The sequence below is a fragment of the Oncorhynchus gorbuscha genome, linkage group LG11 (genome assembly GCF_021184085.1).
Source record: "Oncorhynchus gorbuscha isolate QuinsamMale2020 ecotype Even-year linkage group LG11, OgorEven_v1.0, whole genome shotgun sequence".
Classification (NCBI taxonomy): Eukaryota; Metazoa; Chordata; class Actinopteri; order Salmoniformes; family Salmonidae; genus Oncorhynchus; species Oncorhynchus gorbuscha.
The window spans coordinates 26,366,559-26,392,800 of NC_060183.1; the positions used below are offsets into that span (position 1 = coordinate 26,366,559).

Consider the following 26,242-nt stretch of genomic DNA (forward strand, 5'->3'; position numbering starts at 1 on the left):
ATTCAAGTCTGTTGCTTTGTGAGAAGGTGTACAAGTTCACATTGTTATGTAAATGACAGCTGAAAAGTAACCAGGGCCTTGCCTTGGCTCCAAGCAATGGCAAGATCCTGGGGTAAAACACTGGGGTAAATCCTCATTGGAAATGCAGCATAAATGAATTCCAACAGAGCTTACATAGAAGCGGTCTGTCTGGACTTTGGATACATATAGACTGGGTGTTATTCAATAAACCAACCAGATCAATCAAACAGGTGGCAAATACAACATACACACAGATGGGAAGGATCACTGAATCTGACTACTGTTTACAGACTGTTTTTCAGTCTATTTATGTGGACCTATAGGTAGAGATGTCAATGCTGATTAAAACAGGTAGAGGAATCAATTAAACCCTTCAACACAATCCATTTATTTAAATGATTTCTTACCAGTTTGGAAAAACAGGTTGTAAATTTAACCAGGGTCATATTCATTTGTGGCCTTGTGGTTAGTGTCCGCACTGAGATTGGAAGGTTGGCATTCGGTCGTCCGAGTCATACGAAAGACAAAAAATTGCACTTGCGATTAACTAGCGTCTCGTCCAAGGGGTGTACTAGACATCAAGCTTCCTCACCCAACAAAAACAGGAGATAGGCCCCTGCTCCTATGAGGTGATCCGCCCTTGGCTCGTGCAAGGCTACTTACTTTACGTTCATCAGGACACACCGTATTAAAACGGTTTGCAACAGCAAACGAAAACTAGCATTTCTTATTGGACCAGGTAGTTCCTCCCCGTTTAATAAGACTCTCCCGCTTTCTTCCGTTCGCTGCCTAATGAATACGACCCGTGTAAAAAGAAAACAGGAATAATCTCACAACCCTCCCACCTCTCGCATAACTGTATCCCCTCCTTCCATCCTTATACTTACCAGATCCTTTCTCTCCGTAGGCCAGGAAGGGTGGAATAATTATGTTTCTGGTCTCCCCCACGCACATGCCCAGTATGCCCTCGTCCATGCCTTTGATCAGCCAGCCCTCCCCCACCAGGCTGTCGTGGGTCTGCCCCTTGTTGTAGCTACGTAGGGCTCACACAAGCGCAAAGTCAAACACACACATCCTCCTCCTCCTCCTCCTCTTAACACACACCTGGATAACACAGTACAGACACACACACACACAGACAGGACTGTTATTTGGACGAAGTTCAGTTGACTTCAGGGTTGTGTGATATTCGGAACCATTCATCTTCATGATTTGCCTGGAAACCTGATGTTGAATTGCATATCATTCTAAATAGGCTGAAATGACTGTTTGAAATCAGGAACATTTCCACTCATGACCTCTACGAGCAAGAATGTTCAATAAAATTATATTTTATCGTACTTTACCAGTTGTCCGTGCGATTGGTTATTTTGGAGCTGGGACTCTGAGACAATATATCCCCAGGGAAGTATAATTACATCAACTTGTCAAAGCGCTGGTAGTGCGCTCAGATTTATATCACTTGAAGGAGGCGCAGACCCTTGTAAACATGTGCATGAGCTCGGAAGGTGTGCATGTGTCTCGTGCATATATTTTTATCTCGTGAGCATGCTTCAGGTGATGGAAATCTAAACGCGCTTTGACAAGTTAATGTAGTTATACTTCCCTGTGGCTATATTGTCTCACATTCCTACCGCTGAAAGGACCAACCGCATGGACAAAGTATGTTCAAACTTTCCTGATGTAGAATTCCATGCATTTCAGCGTCGGGTTTCCAGGCAACGTCATGATGTGAAATAAATCCCAGCTTCGATAGCAGCAAATCATTGGTAATCATTTAGTCACTTGTTGTCAGCTTCAGCAGTGGCCAAATGTGACACTGTCGAATGTAGCAACACTTCATTTGAAGGGTATCGACAAAAGGACAACCACAAGTTGTAGTTTTCATTATGTCACAGTATCAAACGTCAACATAATTGCACTGTACAGTGCTTATAGAAAGTTTACACCCCCTCTAGCTTTTTTTCACATTTTGCTGCCTTATAATAACATCAACAAAAACAAAAAAGAGGATTACATTTTTTTTTTATCCTACAGATCATGTATGACATTCCTGGGAGTGTGTAAACTTACATTTTGTATTGCCATATAATTTGTGTATGTTCTCTATAGTTATGTACTTAAATGTATCAATTGACCAATTTTGCACATTTGGGCAGATTTGATGCAAAATATTGTCCAGTATTGCAATGCTTCACTGGATCGAACTGTACATTGCACACACACACTGCTGCCATCTAGTGGGCAACATCTAAATGGTGCCTAAATGCAATTTTATATTATGGAGTTTCTCTTGCATTTCAAAGATGATGACAAAAAAATACCTGAAATTGCATGTTTTTTTGTTTGTATTATCTTTTACCAGATCCACCTACTCCACATTTTCAAAGTGGAAGACCGTTATAGAACATTTTATAAAATTAAGAAAAAATGTATAAAAGTTCAATATCATAATTGGATAAGTCTCCACCCCCCAGAGTTAATACTTGGTGAAGGCACATTTGGCAACCATTATTTGGAATAGGGATGTACCAACTTTGCACAACTCTTAGGGGCAACATACAGTTAAAGTCAGAAGTTTACATACACCTTAGCCAAATACATTTAAACTCAGTTTTTCACAATTCCTGACAATTAATCCTAGTAAATAAATTCCCTGTCTTAGGTCAGTTAGGATCACCACTTTATTTTAAGAATGTGAAATGTCAGGAAAAATAGTTGAGAGAATTATTTATTTCAGATTTTATTTCTTTCATCACATTCCCAGTGGGTCAGAAGTTAACATACACTCAATTAGTATTTGGTAGCATTGCCTTTAAATTGTTTAACCTGGGTCAAACAATCTGGGTAGCCTGCCACAAGCTTCCGACAATAAGTTGGGTGAATTTGGCCCATTCCTCCTGACAGAGCTGGTGTAACCGAGTCAGGTTTGTAGGCCTCCTGGCTCGCACATGCTTTTTCAGTTCTGCCACAAATTTTCTATAGGGTGGAGGTCAGGGCTTTGTGATGGCCACTCCAATACCTTGAGTTTGTAGTCTTTAAGCCATTTTGCCACAACTTTGGAAGTATGCTTGGGGTCATTGTCCATTTGGAAGACCCATTTGCGACCATGATTTAACTTCCTGACTGATGTCTTGAGATGTTGCCTCAATATATCCTACCTCGTGATGCCATCTATTTTGTGAAGTGCACCAGTCTCTCCTGCAGCAAAGCACCCCCACAACATGATGCTGCCACCACCGTGCTTCATGGTTGGAATGGTGTTCTTCGGCTTGCAAGCCTCCCCCTTTTTCCTCCAAATATAACGATGGTCATTATGCCCAAACAGTTCTATTTTTGTTTCATCAGACTAGAGGACATTTCTCTAAAAAGTATGATCTTTATCCCCATGTACAGTTGCAAACTCTTCTCTGGCTTTTTTATGGCGGTTTTGGAGCAGTGGCTTCTTCCTTGCTGAGCGGGCTTTCAGGTTATGTCGATATAGGACTCGTTTTACTGTGGATATAGATACTTTTGTACCGGATTCCTCCAGCATCTTCACAAGATCCTTTGCTGTTGTTCTGGGATTGATTTGCACTTTTCACACCAAAGTACGTTCATCTCTAGGAGACAGAACACGTCTCCTTCCTGAGCTGTATGACAGCTGCGTGGTCCCATGATGTTTATACTTGCGTACTATTGTTTGTACAAATGAATGTGGTACATTCAGGCGTTTGGAAATTGCTCCCCAAGGATGAACCAGACTTGTGGAGGTCTACAATTTTTTTCTGAGGTCTTGGCTGATTTCTTTTGATTTTCCCATAATGTCAAGCGAAGAGGCACTAAGTTTGAAGGTAGGCCTTGAAATACATCTACAGGTACACCACCAATTGACTCAAATGATGTCAATTAGCCTTATCAGAAGCTTCTAAAGCCATGACAGCATTTTCTGGAATTTTCCAAGCTGTTTAAAGTCAGTCAATTTAGTGTATGTAAACTTCTGACCCACTGGAATTGTGATACAGTGAATTATAAGTTAAATAATCTGTCTGAAAACAATTGTTGGAAAAATTACTTGCGTCATGCACAAAGTAATATGTCCCAACTGACTTGCCCAAACTATAGTTTGTTAACAAGAAATTTGTGGAGTGGTTGAAAAACAAGTCAATGACTCCAACCTATGTGTATGTAAACTTCCGACTTCAACTGTATATCAATTGTTTCTGTCAAAATTCAGGCTGTAACAAAATGTGGAAAAAGTCAAGGGGTGTGAAAACCTTCTGAAGGCACTTCTGTCGGTCTACGTAAAACATCCTATGTCAACTTGTGGTTGTTGTCATGTGTTATGTATGGCTTATGGATGAGTTATGAAGTCCTTATGTCGGTACCCTTTAAACAAGATGTCACCCTGATTTCACAATGCATTTATTCATAAAATAAATCCAATGGGTCAAAATTCAGCCCACACTACCACTGGGTCCCTTAGCATCTGTCCACCCAGACCCTCATGCTTTCACTCCCTGTCCAGGAGTGGACTCACCTGGAGTCGAAGGGTGTCCCATCCAGAAGGGTACCATTGAAATGGTATCGCACAAAGTCTGTGCGCTTCACAGAGCGTTTGCAGTCCCGGGGACTGCTGACGGTTTCAGTCACAACCAGGTCAGCCTTGTTCCACATGTCCAACAGCATCAAGTCAAACACCAGTGTGCTGTCGGGAGGGACCACATCACCTGACAGTGGATAAGTAGTAAAAGTACGACAATACATTCAAATAGACAATAAGATTTTTAAAAAGTCAAAATGTTTATATGCCTTTTAGATGCATAAATATGTTTTGAATGTCTGACTTATTCTTTATATATTTTTTAATAATGACTCAATACGAGGGTGCTGTAATTGTCTACCAGTGAATTTAATATTATAACATTACTCGTCCTTGTTATAGTGATTTAAAAGGCCATATAATGTTAAATCAAGTTATTTATTTTCCTATATGGCAATACAATGGCTAATAACTCACGTTCATTATAAGACATTAGGCACTAAGGCATTGGAAGCAGTTCATAAACACTTATGACAAGTATATACCAATTTTGTAAAACTGAAATCACCAAATTCCACTGTGGTGGCCATTTTAGCTCTCTTTCTGTTGAATTAAGGTCATTACAGGGTAAATAAAGTAAACGATATAACTCGGTGTAGAGTACCTGCTCCAAGGCTGCCATAGGCAAGGTGTGGGGGCACGGTGACTTTTCTCTTCTCGTTGACGCACATGCCCAGGATCCCTTTGTCGATGCCAGCGATGAGCCGGCCCTGGCCTGTCTGTCCTACCGACGCAGCTCCCCTCTCATAGCTGAGCAGGCCAGGACATGAAAGGATGACAAAGAGTTAGACAGCAAATAGTAGGCCTATGCAGAAAGAATAGGGCAGTAGGCTATTTCTTGGCATTCATTTGTAATGAAGTTGATGCATTAAAATAATTGCTATTCCTTTTGCGAATGAGTACCTTAGTTCATTCAACTGCGTTTAGTTTGTAACCATTTCAAAAGATGGCCGTGATTGCGTTCCATTCTGCAAAGCCTGTAGCCTACCTACGCTATACGAAAGGCAAGCTGCAGTCAAATAATTTCCATGTTTTGCATATCATCATTTTACTTCATTGCATATATAATATGTACGATACACAATAGCCGGATACATAATAACATAATTGTCTTTATTTTAGGATAGATGGCTAAAAGGTCATGCACGCATTTATGGAACCAGGACTGTAGAATATACTAGACTACAGATGATTATAATAACCCACTGTGTGCCGCACAATTTCTGCAAAAGAAAGGCTACATCAACTAAATTTAACGGACATCAACACATTATTATTCAGAGCTTAAAAATCTTGACAAAGACGAGTACTATTTGTATCTTACCTCGAATCAAATGTTTTTCCATCTTGGAATGTCACATTGTAGTGATACCGAACATAATCCCCACTTTTTACTTCTCTGGGACAAAGTATTGGTATTGAATATCTGTCCACGACTACATCTCCAATCGTGGGATTGCATCCAACGTACGTACACGCCTTCAGCAGTAAAAGTAAAAGACTGCTTGCAAACATTATAAATAAGAACGAATCCTGATTTTAACTCGATAGAAAAGTATTAAACTATTTGTATAAGTAATTTATAGGCCTGCGTCAGTCTTGAAACACACTCATTCACTCGTTTCTACACTACACTAAACCCTGTATACGGAGTTGCACAGGATTTTTCCTAAAGAAGAGGGGGGGGGGCTTCTCTCCCTCTTGGCAAGGAATGTTGTAAACGTGGACAGTCTCCAGTTTGCAGTGGGATTGCTCAGACTCAGCGCGTAGATGAGCAGCGGCCGTTCTATGACTGGCTTCACTGTCAGTGGTCCTATAGGTCTCTCCTATGCAAACAATCAATGCCAAACGCATGTGCAATGAGCATTGTCAGAGCATGTGGCTCGAAGCATAAAGACATTTTGAAAGTTATTGGCTAGGGAGAGGCTGTAACGACACTCCTGACCAGTAAAACAAATGACCAAAATCTAATGTTTATCCAATTCTGAAATTATATATAGTTTTTCAGGTCAGGAGTGTTCATATAGACTTTTCCTATGGGGTATAGGGTTATGCTACCATTTTTTATTTTACTTTTATTTAATTAGGCAACTAATCATTGCAGTGATTCATTGAGGGGGAATAGCCAGGTCCTGAACCAGCTATTCTACAGTCAAGGTAAGTGCACTACCTCCGAAAGCCATTCAGACCTCTTGGTCGAAGCAATGGTATGCTTAAAGATAGATTGAGTTTAATTACTTTGATAAATATCCTAAACAGATAGGTATACATCCTATTTAATCCATCTACTGTCACGAAACAAGCTGATCTCACGCTAAATTATCTCCAGTGGCCCAGTAGACTGAAGAGACCCTCGTTCACATTCAGCTAATGGATTTGTTAACTAGGCTACATGTATTTTTACGCATGTGGAACGCGTTTTAAATTAACAACTAAACGTGTTCTGATATGACTGCTGGAGGTTATGACAGCTAGAAATCCGAGACCACGGGCTACAACTGTCCAACTCGTGAATTCCCCAAGACCCCTAAACGGTTTTCCGGCCCACCTCTCCCTGAAAGTAAATGGAAAAACACAGTCCCTTTTTATTGGCCAGAGACAAATGCGCAACTTGGATGAATGCATTTATCATGGTCGCCAATCTCCAACGCGTAAAAGGAGTTATTTTCTCAATCTCTTTGTGTTTTATTGCCACTGTAGTGGTCGCGCAGTATGACAACTACAACTTTAGACATTTCCCACAAGAGGAGCTCATGCCAATCGAGTCTGCGTATGCACAAGGCTTGGACAATTATGCCTCAGAAAATTGGACGGACTGTATCAAATTCATTGAATTAAGTTTACGCCTGCATCGACTTCTGAAAGACAGCGTGACATACTGCATACGAAACTGTAATGCCAGTCATGTACAGCTACAGGAGCCTGTCATGGCAAGCAGCACCGGGGATATGCAGATCTTCTGGCGCATTTTGATGCGAGCATCATGTCTGAAAAAGTGCAGGATGCACTTCCCTGCGCTCTCGCTCCCTTACCCTAGAAAAGAGGTCATGGATGATTTCGATAATAGGTCGCCCTACCGTTACATGTACTTTGCTTATGTCCAGGTAAGTCACATTTTGGACTCAGGAATACATATTTATGCTATTTTCACAACCAGAATTATGAGCGCAGTAGCAGGCCGTGGCCTGAGTTTTGATGAATAAACAAATTGAAGGCGTGTTGAGGCTTAACCCCTCATTGGCCAATCATAATGTGCCCCATGGGTAAATATGTGTTTGCCTCAAGTTGTGTATATGGTATTTTATGCATTGCACTGTCATCAACTCCTACTAGTCCATTATAACCTAATTTGTTAAATAGTTTACAGAAACAACAAAAATGGGAAATGTTCACTCACCATTACTACTTCCAAATACAGAGTATATCGCTATAACAGTATATCGCTGTATACATCAATGATGTCGCTCATGCTGCTGGTGATTCTCTGATCCACCTCTAGCAGACGACACCATTCTGTATACTTCTGGCCCTTCTTTGGACACTGTGTGTTAACAAACCTCCAGTCGAGCTTCAATGCCATACAACACTTCTTCCGTGGTCTCCAACTGCTCTTAAATGCAAGTAAAACTAAATGCATGCTCTTCAACCGATCGCTGCCCACACCTGCCCACCCGTCTAGCATCACTACTCTAGACGGTTTTGACTTAGAGTATGTGGACAACTACAAATACCTAGGTGTCTGGTTAGACTGTAAACTCTCTTTCCAGACTCACATTTTTTATTTCACCTTTATTTAACCAGGTAGGCCAGTTGAGGACAAGTTCTCATTTACAACTGCGACCAGTCCAAAATAAAGCAAAGCAGTGCGACAAAAACAACAGAGTTATACATGGGATAAACAAACGCACATTAAGCATCTCCAATTCAAAATTAAATCTAGAATCCTCTTCCTATTTCGCAACAAAGCATCCTTCACTCATGCTGCCAAACATACCCTCGTAAAACTGACTATCCTACCGATCCTTGACTTCGGCGATGTCATTTACAAAATAGCCTCCAACACTCTACTCAGCAAATTGGATGTAGTCTATCACAGTGCCATCCGTTTTGTCACCAAAGCCCCATATACTACCCACCACTGCGACCGGTATGCTCCCGTTGGCTGGACCCCACTACATATTCGTAGCCAAAGCCACTGGCTCCAGGTCACCTATAAGTCTTTGCTAGGTAAAGCCCCGCCTTATCTCAGCCTACTGGTCACCATAGCACCATAGCAGCACAAACATAGCACGTGCTCCAGCAGGTATATTTCACTGGTCATCCCCAAAGCCAACTCCTCGTTTGGCCGCCTTTCCTTCCAGTTCTCTGCTGCCAATGACTGGAACGAATTGCAAAAATCACTGAAGCTGGAGTCTTATCTCTACTTGCACATTCATCTTCTGCACATATATCATTCCAGTGTTTAATTGCAATTATTTCGCCACTAAGGCCTATTTATTGCCTTACCTCCCTAATCTTACTACGTTTGCACACAATGTATACAGATTTTTCTATTGTGTTATTGACTGTACATTTGTTTATCCCATGTGTAACTCAAGAGTTGTTTGTGTCACACTGCTTTGCTTTATCTTGGCCAGGTCGCAGTTGTAAATGAGAACTTCTTCTCAACTGGCCTACCTGGTAACATAAAGGTGAAATAAAAAATAACCTACTATCGGTGCTGATAATGTCAGTAGTGACTTTGCCACATGAAAAGGTAAACAAACAAACAGGCAAATATAGGCTACAAGTGGATTCATCACCCCAGAAAGCCAGCTGAATTCCCGCGATTTGACAGTTAGGTCCAATACAGGAAAGTGGAAGATCTTTTTTTTGACAAAATCAATGCCGTAACCAATTGCATTACTGCTAAGACCAGTTTTTGGTTGGTCTTAATTCAAATCAAATCAAATTTATTTATATAGCCCTTCGTACATCAGCTGTTATCTCAAAGTGCTGTACAGAAACCCAGCCTAAAACCCCAAACAGCAAGCAATGCAGGTGTAGAAGCAATTCAATTATCCTCTCTTGGCTGACTGAAATTGGCATATTGGCACACGTTTATAAGGACACACCAAAAATAATTCCACCCCTTCCACCTCAGCGCAAGCAAGCTAATGCTAGGAAGGTAAAATTACAAACCTGGCGCAAGGGCTGGAAAATGCCAATGCGCCAGTTTTTACATGAAGAAAGTCAAACTAACGTGCGTTTCACACTTGCACCTGCTTACCGCAAGCATAAAATAGAACCTGTTGTGTTAACCACAATTAATCTGCAGGAAAGATGCAGTGCATTCGGAAAGTATTCAGACCCCTTCACTTTATTCACATTTTGTACATTACAGCCTTATTATAACATTGATTAAATTAATATCTACACACAATACCCCATAATGATGAAGCGAAAACAGGTTTTTAGAAATGTTTTTTCAAATGTATAAAAACATTTAAATAATACCTTATTTACATAAGTATTCAGATCCTTTGCTATGAGCCTCGAAATTGAGCTCATGTGCATCCTGTTAACATTGATCATCATTGAGAAGTTTCGACAACTTGATTGCATTCCACCTGTGGTAAATTCAATTGATTGGACATGATTTGGAAAGGCGCACACCTGTCTATATACGGTCCCACAATTGATAGTGCATGTCAGAGCAAATAACCAAGCAATGAGGTCGAAGGAATTGTCCTTAGCTCTGAGACAGGATTGTGTCAAGGCACAGATCTGGAGAAGCGTACCAAAACATTTCTGCAGCATTGAAGGTCCCCAAGAACACAGTGGCCTCCGTAATTTTTAAATGGAAGAAGTTTGGAACCACCAAGACTCTTCCTAGAGCTTGCTGCCCAACCAACCTGAGCAATCGGGAGAGAAAGGCCTTGGTCAGGGAGGTGACCAAGAACCCAATGGTCAGTCTGACTGAGCTCCAGAGTTCCTCTGTGGAGATGGGAGAACAACCATCTGTGCAGCACTCCACCAATCAGGCCTTTACGGTAGAGTGGCCAGACGGAAGCTACTGATCAATAAAAGGCACATGAAAGCCCGCTTGGAGTTTGCCAAAAGGCACCCAAAGGACTTTCAGACTATGAGAAACAAGATTCTCTGGTCTGATGAAACCAAGATTGAACTCTTTGGCCTGGATGCCAAGTGTCACATCTAGAGGAAACCAGGCACCGCTCATCACCTGGCCAATACCATCACTACGGTGAAGCATGGTGGTGACAGCATCATGCTGTGGGGATGTTTTTCAGCGGCAGGGACTGAAAGACTAGTCAGGATCGAGGGAAAGATGAATGGAGCAAAGTACAGCGAAATCATTGATGAAAACCTACTCCAGAGCCCCCAAGGCCTCAGACTGGGGCGAAGGTTCCTTCCAACACAATGACCCTAAGCACACAGACAAGTCAACACAGGAGTGGCTTCGGGACAAGTCTTTGAATATCCTTGAGAGGCCCAGCCAGAACCCAGACTTGAACCCGATCAAACTTCTCTGGAGATATCTGAAAATAGTTGTGCAGCGACACTCCAACCTGATAAGAGTTTTAGAAGATCTGCAGAATGGAAGAAACCTCCCAAACACAGATGTGCCAAGGTTGTAATATTATCTAATCCGTTTGCCCTCAAAGTTGTGATATTTCAGAAATAAACCATCCTTGCTGCCATATCAATAGTCTCAAGCAGTGGTCGCCAACAAGTCCTTCGAGGCATTCCTAGTCAATCACCAAACATTTCTGTAGAAAGGCCAACGACAAAGGCATAAAGGCTTGCTGCTCCTTTTTTTGTGTTGTGTAGTTGCTGGGAGGTGCACTTGATTCAGAAGCCCTGCGCAGGCAATGCGTTTCCATTTTGTATTTTCAGACGAATTAAATGGTTCAAACTCCACCTACCCCACTGAATGAGTAGCCAAGTGTATCAATAGCCCTGTGTTTTTTGAATTATTATTAGCAGCTTGTCATGTCTATTTTATATCGAGGTATTTCACTTTCTCTGGACATAGGAACAACATGACTTTGTGCCTGAGTCGGATGCAGTGCGACTCGAGTTTCCCCCTCTCTGGTCAGTCTCACCTGAGAGGAAAGAGAGTGCAGGGACCGTGAGAGGCGGACCCTCTGATGCCCTCTCCCTGCCGCCTCTGAGACTAATGACGTGTTCAAAACAACTGGGAACTTGGAAATCTCCGACTTCAGTGCGTTCAAGACAACTGGGAACTCAGAGGGAAAAAAAACAAGATCCGACTAGGAAAAATCGTTTTGAACAGTCATCCAACTCGGAAACTTTACTGCACAAACCTCATTCCTACAGAACTGTTTTTGTTCTTAAAGACCCAGGCTCAAGTGTACCTAGATTGATGGATGTTTTACAAATATTTGGAACATATTCAGGGTATGTGCTTAAAGTTCACAAGATCCAAGCCCTAGTATATAAATCTACCCCACAGGAAGAGCTGAAGAGTAGGTATAACCTCTACTGGACCTCTTCATCCATTAAATCTCTTGGAGTATATATACCAAAAGATACACCCAAACTTTATTGCATGAATTACGATCACATTAACAAGAAAATACACTGCTCAAAAAAATAAAGGGAACACTAAAATAACACATTCTAGATCTGAATGAATGAAATATTCTTATTAAATACTTTTTTCTTTACATAGTTGAATGTGCTGACAACAAAATCACTCAAATTATCAATGGAAATCAAATTTATCAACCCATGGAGGTCTGGATTTGGAGTCACACTCAAAATTAAAGTGGAAAACCACACTACAGGCTGATCCAACTTTGATGTAATGTCCTTAAAACAAATCAAAATGAGGCTCAGTAGTGTGTGTGGCCTCCACGTGCCTGTATGACCTCCCTACAACGCCTGGGCATGCTCCTGATGAGGTGGCGGATGGTCTCCTGAGGGATCTCCTCCCAGACCTGGACTAAAGCATCCGCCAACTCCTGGACAGTCTGTGGTGCAACGTGGCGTTGGTGGATGGAGCGAGACATGATGTCCCAGATGTGCTCAATTGGATTCAGGTCTGGGGAACGGTCAGTCCGTAGCATCAATGCCTTCCTCTTGCAGGAACTGCTGACACACTCCAGCCACATGAGGTCTAGCATGGTCTTGCATTAGGAGGAACCTAGGGCCAACCGCACCAGCATATGGTCTCACAAGGGGTCTGAGGATCTCATCTCGGTACCTAATGGCAGTCAGGCTACCTCTGGCGAGCACACGGAAGGCTGTGCGGCCCCCCAAAGAAATGCCACCCCACACCATGACTGACTCGCCACCAAACCGGTCATGTTGAAGGATGTTGCAGGCAGCAGAACGTTCTCCACGGCGTCTCCAGACTGTCACATGTGCTCAGTGTGAACCTGCTTTCATCCGTGAAGAGCACAGGGCGCCAGTGGCGAATTTGCCACTCTTGGTGTTCTCTGGCAAATGCCAAACGTCGTGCACAGTGTTGGGCTGTAAGCACAACCCCCACCTGTGGACGTCGGGCCCTCATACCACCCTCATGGAGTCTGATTCTGACCGTTTGAGCAGACACATGCACATTTGTGGCCTTGCTGGAGGTCATTTTGCAGGGCTCTGGCAGTGCTCCTCCTTGCACAAAGGCGGAGGTAGCGATCCTGCTGCTGGGTTGTTGCCATCCTGGATGAGCTGCACTACCTGAGCCACTTGTGTGGGTTGTAGACTCAGTCTCATGCTACCACTAGAGTGAAAGCACAGCCAGCATTCAAAAGTGACCATAACATCAGCCAGGAAGCATAGGAACTGAGAAGTGGTCTGTGGTCACCACCTGCAGAACCACTCCTTTATTGGGGGTGTCTTGCTAATTGCCTATAATTTTCACCTGTTGTCTATTCCATTTGCACAACAGCATGTGAAATGTATTGTCAATCAGTGTTGCTTCCTAAGTGGACAGTTTGATTTCACAGAAGTGTGATTGACTTGGAGTTACATTGTGTTGTTTAAGTGTTCCCTTTATTTTTTTGAGCAGTGTACATGATGACCTAGACAGGTGGAATTCAGTTCCCTTAGATTTAATAGTAGAATTGAAACAATCAAAATGAACATCCTGCTGAGGTTACTGTATTTGTTCCAATCACTGCCCATAGAAATCCCACCTAAACAGTTTAGGGAAAGGGGATAAACAGATATCAAGGTTCATCTGGAACAGTAAGAGACCAAGAATTAGATATGCAACATTACAATTACCAAAAAACTGTGGGGGTATGGCCTTACTAAACCTAAAATATTATTTTTGTGTCAGCCCAATTGAGACCTCTGGTGTGTTGGTGCAATTCAGAATATGAATCCAAATGGAAAGACATTGAGACTACTTTGACAGAGATACCCATACAGTCAGTTTTGGGAAATAAGGACATGGAGACTACTCTGACAGAGATACCCATACAGTCAGTTTTGGGAAATAAGGACATGGAGACTACTCTGACAGAGATACCCATACAGTCAGTTTTGGGAAATAAGGACATGATAAAAGAAATATACAATAGACAAAAATCAGTGGATTCATTTCTCTCTGAAGACATGGTTTAGGGTAGTTAAGCAAAATCATTTAGACCGAGAGATCAAACTGCTGAGTTGGCCCGGATACGACCCCAGCAACACAGGACAGCAGATTTAAACAATGGATGCAGAAAGGCATCACATCATTCAGTACAATTATAATGAATGGGAACCTAGATAACTTCCAGGACCTAAGTAAAAAACATGGCTTGGATAAACACGATTTTTACAGATACCTACAAGTTCGACCGTATTTCTTAAGGGAGATAAAAAGAGAGAGAATGTCATACGATCGAAGAATGTCATACGAAGAATGTCATACGTTTCTTCATAACACCTAAACTGAAATTAAAACAGTCTGGCTCCCTACACCTTGTTGGAGAGAATGCTGTCTATTGAGGGTGGATCACTCTCATATCTAACATTGGAAAAATATTGGGATGTGACATAGAACAAACATTCATTTCTTTGTACATGGGTCAAATACCTGGTAACTTACACAATAGAGAAAAGTACCTCTTAAAAGGTCCTACTGGCAGCCAGTAAAAAGGCTATCAATAGGAAATGGCTACAAAAAGACCCTCCCACAGTGACACAATGGATAGACGTTGTAGAAGAAATACACCACATGGAGCGTATGACCTTTGCTTTAAGGACACAAGAGGGGACAGGTCAGGAATACTGGGAAAAATGGGTTTCGTACTTGGAAAAGGTCTAATTCAAAGATGTCAATGTAACTAATATGATGAAGGTATAATGTGCACTGTACCTGGCAGATCTTTTGTTGTTCTTGTATTTAACTTTATTTGTACTTTCTTTGTGTTCCTCAATAAAAACAAACTATTACATTTTTTTTTTTTTTTTTAAATAAATGTTTTTATTAGGTTAATATACATTTTTGAAGTTGTGTTTAAAAAAAAGAGCGGTAGATCCCAGCATGCTTTTTGACTTGCGAAAGTGATCTTGACTGGTCTAAAGCAGTCACTGGTCTAAAGCAAAAGTACTGGACAGCTCAAAGTAGCCCAAAGTCCTGCCACACAACACATCAGTTCCAATGATGGAAAAGACACAAAGAGAGGAAACCGCTTTGAACAATTGAGATTCTCCTGTCTACATACAGTATCTGGCGGCAGGGTAACCTAGTGGTTAGAGCGTTGGACTAGTAACCGGAAGGTTGCAAGTTCAAACCCCCGAGCTGACAAGGTACAAATCTGTCGTTCTGCCCCTGAACAGGCAGTTAACCTACTGTTCCTAGGCCATCATTGAAAATAAGAATTTGTTCTTAACTGACTTGCCTAGTTAAATAAAGGTAAAAAAAAATATCTGTCCCACAGCAGTTAGAATACTTATCAAATTGTATTTTCCTCCCTTTCTTGAAGTCATCATTGATCTGACATGACTGGATTGATGCTAGCAAGCGTTCTAATCTACAGCATTGCTATCACCAATTGTCTTAATGTTAGATCAGTGATAACTTGGATGAAGGAAGGACGCATTTTCTGAGTATTCCAACAGGGCCTTCACCACTTGGCCTGTGTTATGTTTCTCCCAGACGGATGACCTCCAGAAGGCGTTGGCGTCAGCCCACACCTATCTACAGAGAAACCCAGAGGACCCGGTCATGACACGGCACATGAACCAATACAAAAGAGAGTTTGACTTGGAGGGTGCTCTCATTGACCACGAAGAACGCCCCTATGAGGTGAGCATAAAGGAGAGGTGGGAAAAGGTACTACAAAATCAATCTGACAACCTAATATCAATCCACAATACCCCGTCACTACAGGTTCACTAATATTCATCATACCCCATCACTACAGGTTCACTAATATTCACAATACCCAGTCACTACAGGTTCATTAATACTCCCAATACCCAGTCACTACAGGTTCACTAATATTCACAATACCCCGTCACCACAGGTTCACTAATATTCACAATACCCCGTCACCACAGGTTCACTAATATTCCCAATACCCCGTCACTACAGGTTCACTAATATTCACAATACCCCGTCACGACAGGTTCACTAATACTCCCAATACCCAGTCACCACAGGTTCACTAATATTCACAATACCCAGTCACTACAGGTTCACTAATATTCCCAATACCCAGTCACCACAGGTTCACTAATATTCACAATACCCCGTCACCACAGGTTCACTAATATTCACAATACCCAGTCACTACAGGTTCACTAATATTCACAATACCCAGTCACCACAGGTTCACTAATATTCACAATACCCCGTCACGACAGGTTCACTAATATTCCCAATACCCAGTCACTACAGGTTCACTAATATTCACAATACCCCGTCACCACAGGTTCACTAATATTCACAATACCCCGTCACTACAGGTTCACTAATATTCCCAATACCCAGTCACTACAGGTTCACTAATATTCCCAATACCCCATCACCACAGGTTCACTAATATTCACAATACCCCGTCACCACAGGTTCACTAATATTCACAATACCCCGTCACCACAGGTTCACTAATATTCACAATACCCCGTCACTAAAGGTTCACTAATATTCACAATACCCAGTCACCACAGGTTCACTAATATTCACAATACCCCGTCACCACAGGTTCACTAATATTCACAATACCCCGTCACCACAGGTTCACTAATATTCACAATACCCCGTCACTACAGGTTCACTAATATTCACAATGCCCAGTCCCCGTCACTAATATTCACAATACCCCGTCACCACAGGTTCACTAATATTCACAATACCCCGTCACCACAGGTTCACTAATATTCACAATACCCAGTCACTACAGGTTCACTAATATTCACAATACCCCCATCACGACAGGTTCACTAATATTCACAATACCCCGTCACCACAGGTTCACTAATATTCACAATACCCCGTCACCACAGGTTCACTAATATTCACAATACCCAGTCACCACAGGTTCACTAATATTCACAATACCCAGTCACTACAGGTTCACTAATATTCACAATACCCCGTCACCACAGGTTCACTAATATTCACAATACCCCGTCACTACAGATTCACTAATATTCACATTACTCTGTCACTCAGGGTGGGGGGTTGGGATCAATTCCATGTAATTGCAAATTTCAGTGTTCTTCCAGAATTAACTAAAATGAAATTAAACTGACCCCCAACATCCACACGACCTTGTCACCCCCAAGGTTAGCTTCCTGAAAGCGGTCACCTTGTTCAACTCTGAGGACTTCAGCAGCAGTATAAGTCACATGGAGCAGGCCCTCAGCCAGTACCTCCAGCAGTACAGCCTGTGTCAGGCCATGTGCCACGGGGCCTGCGACGCCGACCTCCCCCAAATTAAAGACCTGTACCCCACACTGGCAGGTAGGCTACTGCTGCCTCACTAAGACCCCAAAATACAGAAGGCAGACCCGGGTAAAACCAGGGTTCCTTAGAAGAATGTGCAATATACATGTTTGATTCTTTTTTTTTTAATAGTAAGAAGCTGAGTGTTTTCAAAACAAAGTCTGGGCCAAACAAAGTTGCAATCTTAGAATCTGGAAATGGAAGAAAAGCTCTTTTTAAAAAAGGGGGGCAATTTGCGATTGGTACATCGATTTTTGGACTTTTAAATTAATGATATATGCCTATTGATTCTTGAAGAGTACAACTTCTAAATGCCTCATGAGGTTATTGTCGTACCCCACCGTAATCCAACATATTAGCCTGTAACGCTCCTTTGTTTGGATACAATGTAATTGAAAACCAAACACCGTATAGCTTCAAAACATGGTTAGACGTATCATTTTGATATCATGGACGGTCAGTCCTTGCACCCATAGCTCGGTCTATAAATGTGAGAGTGGTTTTTAAGTTAAGGTGCCAGAGATGGTGGTCTCTCAGGGAGGTCAAGGTCAAAGGTTGCTTATATTTGGCAGTCAGGGCTGGCTATACAGACCCAGATTATATAAACCCATGAGTAGCCTCAATTCTGGCTGAATTAGTTATGTACCATGACTTTGAATGACTATTAGGACTAAACTCGTTTTTTTGCCACCTTCTTTCACAGATGCCTATGTTGACGCACTGAGATGCGAGGAGAAGTGTGAGGAAAACCTGATGCCAAATGTTGGCGGCTACTTTGTGGAGAAATTCATCGCCACTATGTATCACTACCTGCAATTTGCTTATTATAAGTGTAAGTACCAACCATAGTCATATAATGTAGATATTATCCACCATCTTAATTTGATTAACAATAACGTCAAGCCTATGTATCGGGACTAAACGAAAGAGTTCAAATAAAAAGGACAAGTTATTCTTTCTCTCAATACAGTAAACGATGCCCGCAGTGCGGCCCCCTGTGCGTCCAGCTACGTGCTCTTTGACCCCGAGGACAAGGTCATGAGGCAGAATATGTTATACTACCAGTCTTACAGAGAGCAGTGGGGCCTGGATGACCACAGCTTCACACCCAGAGTGGTGAGAGAATGGCTCTATTCATCTTTTCAACTTTCCTCACATCCTCTCACCTCTTTCTTTAAACCCATTGGAAAAGGAAGTCGGAAGGGAGCGACGAAGGACCTACTATGGCTGAAAAAGAGGCGAGGAGATAGATTGCGAGGGATCACTGTAAAGACCAATTGAAATAGACAGCCAATGCATCCTTCCTGTTAGCCTTCATTGAGGTATTTACGGATCCGTATATATTTGGATAAATAAAAGCAAAGTTTTCTTCTATTAAACTGCTTTCACTAATCCAGCCTTCTCAACTATGGGATTTTGCGCTTGTTTTCTTACAACCTGTAGTGCTCCTCCTAGGCTTCCCCAAAACCAAACGTGGGAGTAAATGAGTGCACACTTCGGGGAGAAACGGAATTGGACTAGTAACTTCAGAGACAGGAAGGAAATACATAGGCAGCTAGGGATTGATTTGGAATTAGGCCTTCCGCTGCTCAGTCTCCGACCTAGCACGGCCCTGTAATAGGAATCCTAGACTTGGACAATCCCCTGCTCTGTTCAAAATCACCATGGTGATCTAGGAATGCAAATGCTCAGCGCAGGCCTCCACTCTGTACATAAGCGCAGAAACACCGTTTGCCTCGACTCAGGCATTATGAGAAAAAGAACAAATCACAAGGATGTGAAATAATTCCCTCTGCAGATACTTCCATTTTGTGTTTTGTTATACTTAACTTTTTTTTAGGGCAGTGATTCATTGAAAAATGCAAGGAATTGAGTCTGACAAGGTTTATGAAAAGGTCAAACTCGACTTGCAGATCGTGTCCAAAGTGAACGTGAAAGAATAATTTGGCTCCGTTTCAACAGGAAGCATTGAGGTACTACAACCATACCACCTTGCTGAAACAGATGCTGGCATTTGCAGAGAACTACTTGCAGTCTGATGAGGTAGGATAATGCAGTTTAAGGTAATTAAAGGGGAACTTCAATGAGAAATCGTCATTTCATATGGTGCCTGTAGCGCTATAACATAAGATGATCCTCTTTAAATGTCTTGCACCGAGTCGTTAGGGTTGTAGGCACAACATGGCGTTTTGAATTTCCCTTTAAAAAGGTTGTCGATAACCCTTACGATTGATGACACGGACCTTGACTCACAGTATCGGTTGTGTGTGGACCTTGTTTTTACAGGACTTTTTGGGTCCAGAAGAAGCTGCCATGGAGGAGGACTCTGATGTCGAGTTTGAAGGGATTGGAGACTATCAGGAATCAATCCTGGCTAGATGGTCACAACCCAAAGCTAAAGGGGATGTTGGTGATTCCTAAGGGTTTGTTCTTGACTAATGATGAATAAAAACAGAAAGACAATGCGTTTTCACACTTCCATTTTATTTCTCTTCACTCTCTTCCCTAATTTCTCATCATTAAAATGTTATCACCTGTTCCTATTAGGTCTTAAAAAACATATGAAGTCAATAATCGATATCTGTTCCGGAATTGTAATTCAAATATACAGTTGCAGGGAGGTCAAAATAAATACATAAAAGCTCCAGAATTTGCACACATCACACATTGAAAAAAGGATAAGTCGAACTCAAGTCCTAAACATTAAACCAAAAGTAAATAACCTCAAAACGACGCTATTCTATATAAATGCAATACGTATCCTGGAATCACTAGGCCGGGAAGCAATTAGTTAATTATACACAAAATGTACACATTTTCACTGTTGGGTTTCAAGTCTGCTATTTAAAGATATTGCAGGTTATCTAAGTACACTGGTATTTGATAGGTCAGTCCAATACAAATGGTTTTATGAATACCTCCGCATATATTGTACAAATACACATGGATTATGTTTATATGTACAGCCAATGCTATTCCACTCATACAAAGGCTGTTAAGTGCTCCACTCAGGAGTGTTGGTAAGTCTGGGGGTCAAATGAAAAACTAGAAATTAGACTAAAGAGATCAAACATTTGGATGACAGAGGGCCATTTGGCTATTATCTCTTGATTAAGGTCTACCACATCGCCTGTATTAATCTGTCTCCACATTTCTGGTCAACCCGAAACTACCTTTTTGTCAACCCCAAAGCAGTCTTTTTGTCAACCCCAAAGCAGTCTTTTTGTCAACCCCAAAGCAGTCTTTATGTCAACCCCAAAGCAGTCTTTTTGTCAACCCCAAAGCAGTCTTTTGGTCAACCCCCAAAGCAGTCTTTTGGTCAACCCCCAAAGCAGTCTTTTGGTCAACCCCCAAAGCAGTCTTTTGGTCAACCCCCAAAGCAGTCTTTTGGTCAACCCCCAAAGCAGTCTTTTGGTCAACCCCCAAAGCAGTCTTTTGGTCAACCCCCAAAGCAGTCTTTTGGTCAACCCCCAAAGCAGTCTTTTGGTCAACCCCCAAAGCAGTCTTTTGGTCAACCCCCAAAGCAGTCTTTTGGTCAACTCCTAAACAGTCTATTAAATTCAAGAATTTCCAATAACAGAGTATTCAGTGTATTAATGGTCCCAAAACAACAAACTAATCATCATATTTGATCACTTACAAAATATAGTTTCGACAAAGCTCCACTAAATCTTCATAGCTAGTCTATCAAACAGCATAACGGACAGTAGCCTGAGAAAAAGGGTCATTGTGTGTCAGTGTAAAGGTAGAACGGAAATAAAAATCATTCCTCATTTATTTTCAATATCCCTATCCTGTTTACACATTACACGCTTTTAGGGATGTACGGTTACCAAGCAACACTAGTGTGAACAAGTTCCCTGAATAGGAACAGGGCAAAATATGTGAACTGGTAAGCCTATTCGTTGACGTCCGTCGTCATTATATCACAATTTCCCAATTACCCATTGGCTCGACCACATACTCTATCATTTTAACTGTAAAGCCAGACTTAACCTGGAAGGCTTGGTGTGACTAGTAGGAATCTTACATAGGGGATAACTTTAATATCAACCGGCATTCTCTTATTTCTACAAAAAAAAGAGCATATCGAGTATCCTGTTGAACTGAGAAAAGGTTCACTGGCCTCCAAGGCAGATCTTAAAGAGGCCGTGTCGGGATGAACAAGGCACACGAAAGGCCAGCAGCAAATGAGGCCAGAACCAGACATGTCAACAGTTACTCATTCAGGCAGGAGGATCGATATTAAAAGACGTCGTCTGTTCCTAACCCGCTAGGTGTTTTCATCGACAGTGGCATTGTAAATGGTCCCCGGTTCAACTTTTAAAAAGGCTATTTTGTCATCTTACCCATGGAATGTAAAATACCTACATTAAAACAAACGACACGGTAGCCTATTAAACAACCGTGAATTTGAACAGCCAGCCTACATTAAACATATAAAATAACAAAAAGGCAAGGGGAAGATCCCGAGAACAGGCTCAGGCTTAAATTTGCATTCAGCGAACTCCCCGAATTCAGTCACTGGCAACTATACAATAACATACGACAGAGACGCCTCCACAAAAACACCAACAGGCCACGGTATTAAAACACGTTAAAAGGTCATACACATTGTTTTATACACCGGAGGTATTTACATTCAAGTCTAAAAGCGAACAATTGTTTGCGATATCCTATGAGTCGAACAACAAGAGTAAATGGACTGTGATGGTAAGCTTCCTGAAATGTCCATTCCTGACTAACATTTTGGAATACACAGAGATACAGATTAAATAAGAGTTCAAGTATACTTGATGCTACTTTAGGCTGGCAGTGTAACTTTTTAAACATGACCAGAACCTGTAATGGAGAGGTAGGTCTGTGTTTGGTGACACGCAGAATACACTCGGAACCTAAAACAATAGTCATTAGTTACTGAGAGGAAGGAGCGAGACAGCGGCACACGCAAGCTACCACTGTTTTTCTTACTCAAGCTCATCTGTCTTTGAAAGTAGTCAACGGATTCTAGGTGAAGGCAAATTTCACTAAAATTGGGTGCACTGTCCTTTTAATCAAAGGGCCGCTTGATTTGACTTTGTAAGTATTTAATTGAATGACAGTCTGTCAATGTAAATACAAATACCATTGTAATGAAGCTCAAATATATAAACTTCTTGCTTATACGGAATCTCCCATTGATGCAAGATACTGAAAAAGAGGAACGATTTGAGTCCACTCACAAACATGTGCTTTCATTTGAGAAGCTACGACTATGTCCCAGCTGTCGAAAACATCTGAGCGCCTAGAATATACATGATGTACTAAAAGCACCCATATTCAGCATACATGTATGTATTCACACTCAATCTCTATATGGATGACATATTATACAAGTACAATACACATTTGACGTCTGGATGTGTATGTGCAATAGACTATTTCATCTAGCTAGCCGTCTCCGTACAAAACGTACACTTGATATCGAGACAGAGATTGCGACAAGCATCCGCCCACTCGCAAGGTTGAGCTATACATTCATACGTTTATGCATATTATGTTAGATTGGATAACTGATTAACGCTAGATTACTGTTTGATACCGGAGAGCAACATACTAGAAGAATATAAATGGTGGTTATGTTGGTATGTTAATAGAAATGCCTAGCTAAGCAGAGTACGCAATTAACCCAACCATGCCGTCATGTCTAATGGAAAAAAGAGAGCTACGATAACTGTCTTTGGAGACGAGACGTATTGTATGACCTACACAGCGAACAAAACTGTTTGTTTTCTGTTCAGGTTGTTTTCATTTCTGTTCAGGTTGTTTTCATTTCTGTTCAGGTTGTTTTCATTTCTGTTCAGGTTGTTTTCATTTCTGTTCAGGTTGTTTTCATTTCTGTTCAGGTTGTTTTCATTTCTGTTCAGGTTGTTTTCATTTCTGTTCAGGTTGTTTTCATTTCTGTTCAGGTTGTTTTCATTTCTGTTCAGGTTGTTTTCATTTCTGTTCAGGTTGTTTTCATTTCTGTTCAGGTTGTAATTATATAATTTCAACCAGTTTTGCCCGCTGGGTCCCATATGTTGTTTTTATTATTATTTGACCATACATCCTTACATGGTCGTCGTAGGCTGTATGGTATTTGTCAGCTTGTTGAACGACCCCACGAGTAAATTGCAACTAGAGATCGAAGCTTACGAGCAGCCCTACATAGGATATCAATATAATCCTTCCTCCCTCGTCGCAGGAAATATTTTTTTAAAGCGCCATAGTCCAGTAGAAGTGTCTAAATGGCAGGAAAGACTAAGTCAAAATGGATTTAACTTCAGTACAATCACTTGTATGAAGAGTATACATGTCCTGGACAGCTTGGTCTAACATCCTTATAGAAAAAGAAAGCTACGGAGAGTCAATGGGGACAAACATACATTTCGGATATGACACACACAACATGATGATGAAACACAAATGTATCTATTTCTGTGTGACACAATGTGGGGCCCTTGTCGGTCAAGGTTTCGGGGAATGTATTTCAGGTTAAACCTTTACCGAAGGCAAAAAAGGTGAGACGTCTGTGGCTGGAAGATTGACAGGAAATACAGAAAATGGAAAAGGGATAATTGTGAGAGTTGTAGTTGAAGAGAACGGAAGACCCCTTTTGATTTCTCTCCTCAAAGTGGATAGGACACAGGGCAAGGAAGACAGGACAGCAAATGGATAGATGTTTTCATCCCCCTCCAGATCTAGAAAGAGAAAAAGAGGAGGGGAAGAGAAAGCAAGGGAGAAGGAAAGGAAAAGAGTTTGAGAAGTTAATAGCAACAGAATACACCACAGTGTAAGAAGGCCTATACGCTGTGTCAAAGAGAGGGCCCACTGCCCATAGGGCTACTACCAGGCGATCCATCGGCTTAATGCTTGTAATTATTTGTGTGATGTACTATTGACAAGCGACACTCTCACTTCAAAAATACTTGTTCATCTTTTATTTGCCTCATCTGATTGGGTATCCAGGACAGCCAATCAAAGTCAACCATACAGAGCCAGTGTGGGCTGACACGACAGTGTGATATGTGGCTGTGGGACGCAAAACGCAAACCGCCTATACAGATAGCGGCTAAACACTATAGACCGGTTTGCCAGACCCAGATTAAGCCTAGTCCTCGATTTAAAAAATCTCCATTGAAAGTGCATTTTAGTCCAGGACTAGGCCTTAACCTGTATCTGGTAAAACTGTCCATATGAATGGTAGTGAAGTCCATTGAGAGGAGCACAGTGAGATAGTGGTATTATATAGTATACATATGTAAGAAACTAGGGTGTGAAATGGGATTTAACAGGCGTGGATAGGGTACTAGGACATGGAAAGTACATTTTTATATTGAAGTGTAATACAAAAATGAAGCAAACTTTATAAACTAGAGACTAGAGATAGTGGGACTAGCCTAATTGAAATGGGTTAGGATATAGATAGCAGGATAGGTGCCTATATGGATTAGGGACTATAGGATTCGGGACTAGCGTGAACGAAACATGGGAGGAGTTCCCATCAGACCATAGCCTGTTGGGCGGGGTCATACCTTCCTCTTCGGATGTTCCTGTATCCATGGCAACACAGACAGACAGACAGACAGACAGAGAGACAGAGAGAGAGAGAGAGAGAGAGAGAGAGAGAGAGAGAGAGAGAGAGAGAGAGAGAGAGAGAGAGAGAGAGAGAGAGAGAGAGAAAACATTTACCTTTTGGCTATGGGTCATATTGTAGTGATATGAACACATGCAGTCCCTGCTTTGCTAGAAACTTAGCGCAAGAACAGACAGGCAAAGAATCAGGATTCTAATGAGAACAGTACAGGACTGCCATAACCTACCATTTGAGAGAATCACTTGCATAGCATAGTATGCTAGCATAGCTTACAAGCATGTCAACCTTATAGCATACAATTGCATAAGCATAGCACAACACATTCATTGAGAAAGCAATATGAAAGCATCCAAGACAGCCATATGGAGCAGGATTGGCCACTACAGACAGGAAAATGTAGGTCAGAGGTCAAGGTAAATTAGCATTCACTGGGCATTGCATGTGTTGTAAGGTAAAGTAAGCATCCAGTGTCCACCTACAGTATGTGCAGGAATTGAGTAATGAGTGAAGCATACAGTATGCATTGAGACCTTTTGACATGCATTCATTTCGTACGATGTACAACGTAGGCATAAATGCAGGCACCTACACGGTAGCATGCATGAGCATTTTGGGTTAAAATAAGCATTCGATGGGCGCTTGCGGGAACGCGTGTCCGCTGTTAGAAGCACACAGGAATGTAAACACTCAGAGGCATTCCAGATAGAACTCTTACTTAAATCCCCATCCGGTCCCCCCTAGGACTATAGCTGCCAACAGAATTGCCCCTGCGATGGAGCCTATGATGATATTGGTGCCACTGGGACCTGCGTAGAGGGAGGGGCGGGAGAGGGGGGGTTAAAAGAGGGGGAGAGAACCAGAAGAAACGCTGTACACCTTCTGAACAGTTGGAGAGAAGATGTTGTTGTTAGAGAGCCGGGAGAAAGAGATGGAGAAGAGGACAACGTGATACTTCTGCCTGTTCAACCCTTTTCTGTCTTACGTGCATGTCTCAGGACCAAACTACAAGGAAATAACTGATGCTGTTTCGAGGTGGGGAATTTCTCTCGGCAAAACACAAACTGAACGGTGCTGCGTTTTTTAAATCCATTATAAACACAGGAGTATTTAGTAG

General features: G+C 41.8%; 3 protein-coding genes across 6 annotated transcripts in view; 1 reads left to right on the plus strand and 2 right to left on the minus strand.

The window, feature by feature from the left end:
* The window catches only part of fkbp10b (FKBP prolyl isomerase 10b), a 12,326-nt gene extending 6,046 nt beyond the window's left edge, over nucleotides 1-6,280 (minus strand). Inside the window, exons 1-4 of the mRNA XM_046369172.1 lie at nucleotides 5,928-6,280; nucleotides 5,208-5,353; nucleotides 4,541-4,730; nucleotides 909-1,054 (exon numbers count right to left, since the gene is read on the minus strand). Coding sequence (XP_046225128.1) covers nucleotides 909-1,054; nucleotides 4,541-4,730; nucleotides 5,208-5,353; nucleotides 5,928-6,118 — 673 coding nt within the window. The 5' untranslated portion in view covers nucleotides 6,119-6,280. The remainder of the gene's footprint in view (nucleotides 1-908; nucleotides 1,055-4,540; nucleotides 4,731-5,207; nucleotides 5,354-5,927) is intronic.
* Nucleotides 6,281-7,131: 851 nt separating this feature from the next.
* LOC124048408 (cartilage-associated protein-like) lies at nucleotides 7,132-20,195 on the plus strand. Of its 2 annotated transcripts, XM_046369173.1 has the most exons (7): nucleotides 7,135-7,707; nucleotides 15,720-15,869; nucleotides 17,354-17,531; nucleotides 18,217-18,345; nucleotides 18,484-18,629; nucleotides 19,476-19,556; nucleotides 19,800-20,195. In XM_046369173.1, the coding sequence occupies exons 1-7, from the start codon at nucleotides 7,168-7,170 to the stop codon at nucleotides 19,932-19,934; spliced, it is 1,359 nt and encodes a 452-aa protein (XP_046225129.1). In that variant the 5' UTR covers nucleotides 7,135-7,167; the 3' UTR covers nucleotides 19,935-20,195. The 2 variants fall into 2 exon arrangements, with proteins under 2 accessions (XP_046225130.1, XP_046225129.1); XM_046369174.1 differs by lacking the exon at nucleotides 19,476-19,556 and having other exon boundaries at nucleotides 7,132-7,707.
* Nucleotides 20,196-23,421: 3,226 nt separating this feature from the next.
* adam11 (ADAM metallopeptidase domain 11) overlaps nucleotides 23,422-26,242 on the minus strand; it is a 53,415-nt gene continuing 50,594 nt past the window's right edge. The window contains exons 25-27 of one of the 3 annotated variants that reach the window (XM_046369177.1): nucleotides 25,844-25,934; nucleotides 25,067-25,084; nucleotides 23,422-24,232 (exon numbers count right to left, since the gene is read on the minus strand). In XM_046369177.1, the coding sequence (XP_046225133.1) occupies nucleotides 24,217-24,232; nucleotides 25,067-25,084; nucleotides 25,844-25,934 (125 nt within the window). In that variant the 3' untranslated portion in view covers nucleotides 23,422-24,216. Of the gene's footprint in view, nucleotides 24,233-24,349; nucleotides 25,085-25,843; nucleotides 25,935-26,242 lie in introns of those variants that run through there. The other 2 variants (XM_046369178.1, XM_046369176.1) reach the window with 2 other exon arrangements.

Excerpts from the sequence above, each read along its gene's own strand:
- LOC124048408 (XM_046369173.1), top strand. The coding sequence starts at position 7,168 with ATGGAAAAACACAGTCCCTTTTTATTGGCCAGAGACAAATGCGCAACT. Across the intron at positions 15,870-17,353 it reads ACGAAGAACGCCCCTATGAG|GTTAGCTTCCTGAAAGCGGT; the intron begins GTGAGCATAAAG and ends GTCACCCCCAAG. Across the intron at positions 18,346-18,483 it reads GCAATTTGCTTATTATAAGT|TAAACGATGCCCGCAGTGCG; the intron begins GTAAGTACCAAC and ends CTCTCAATACAG.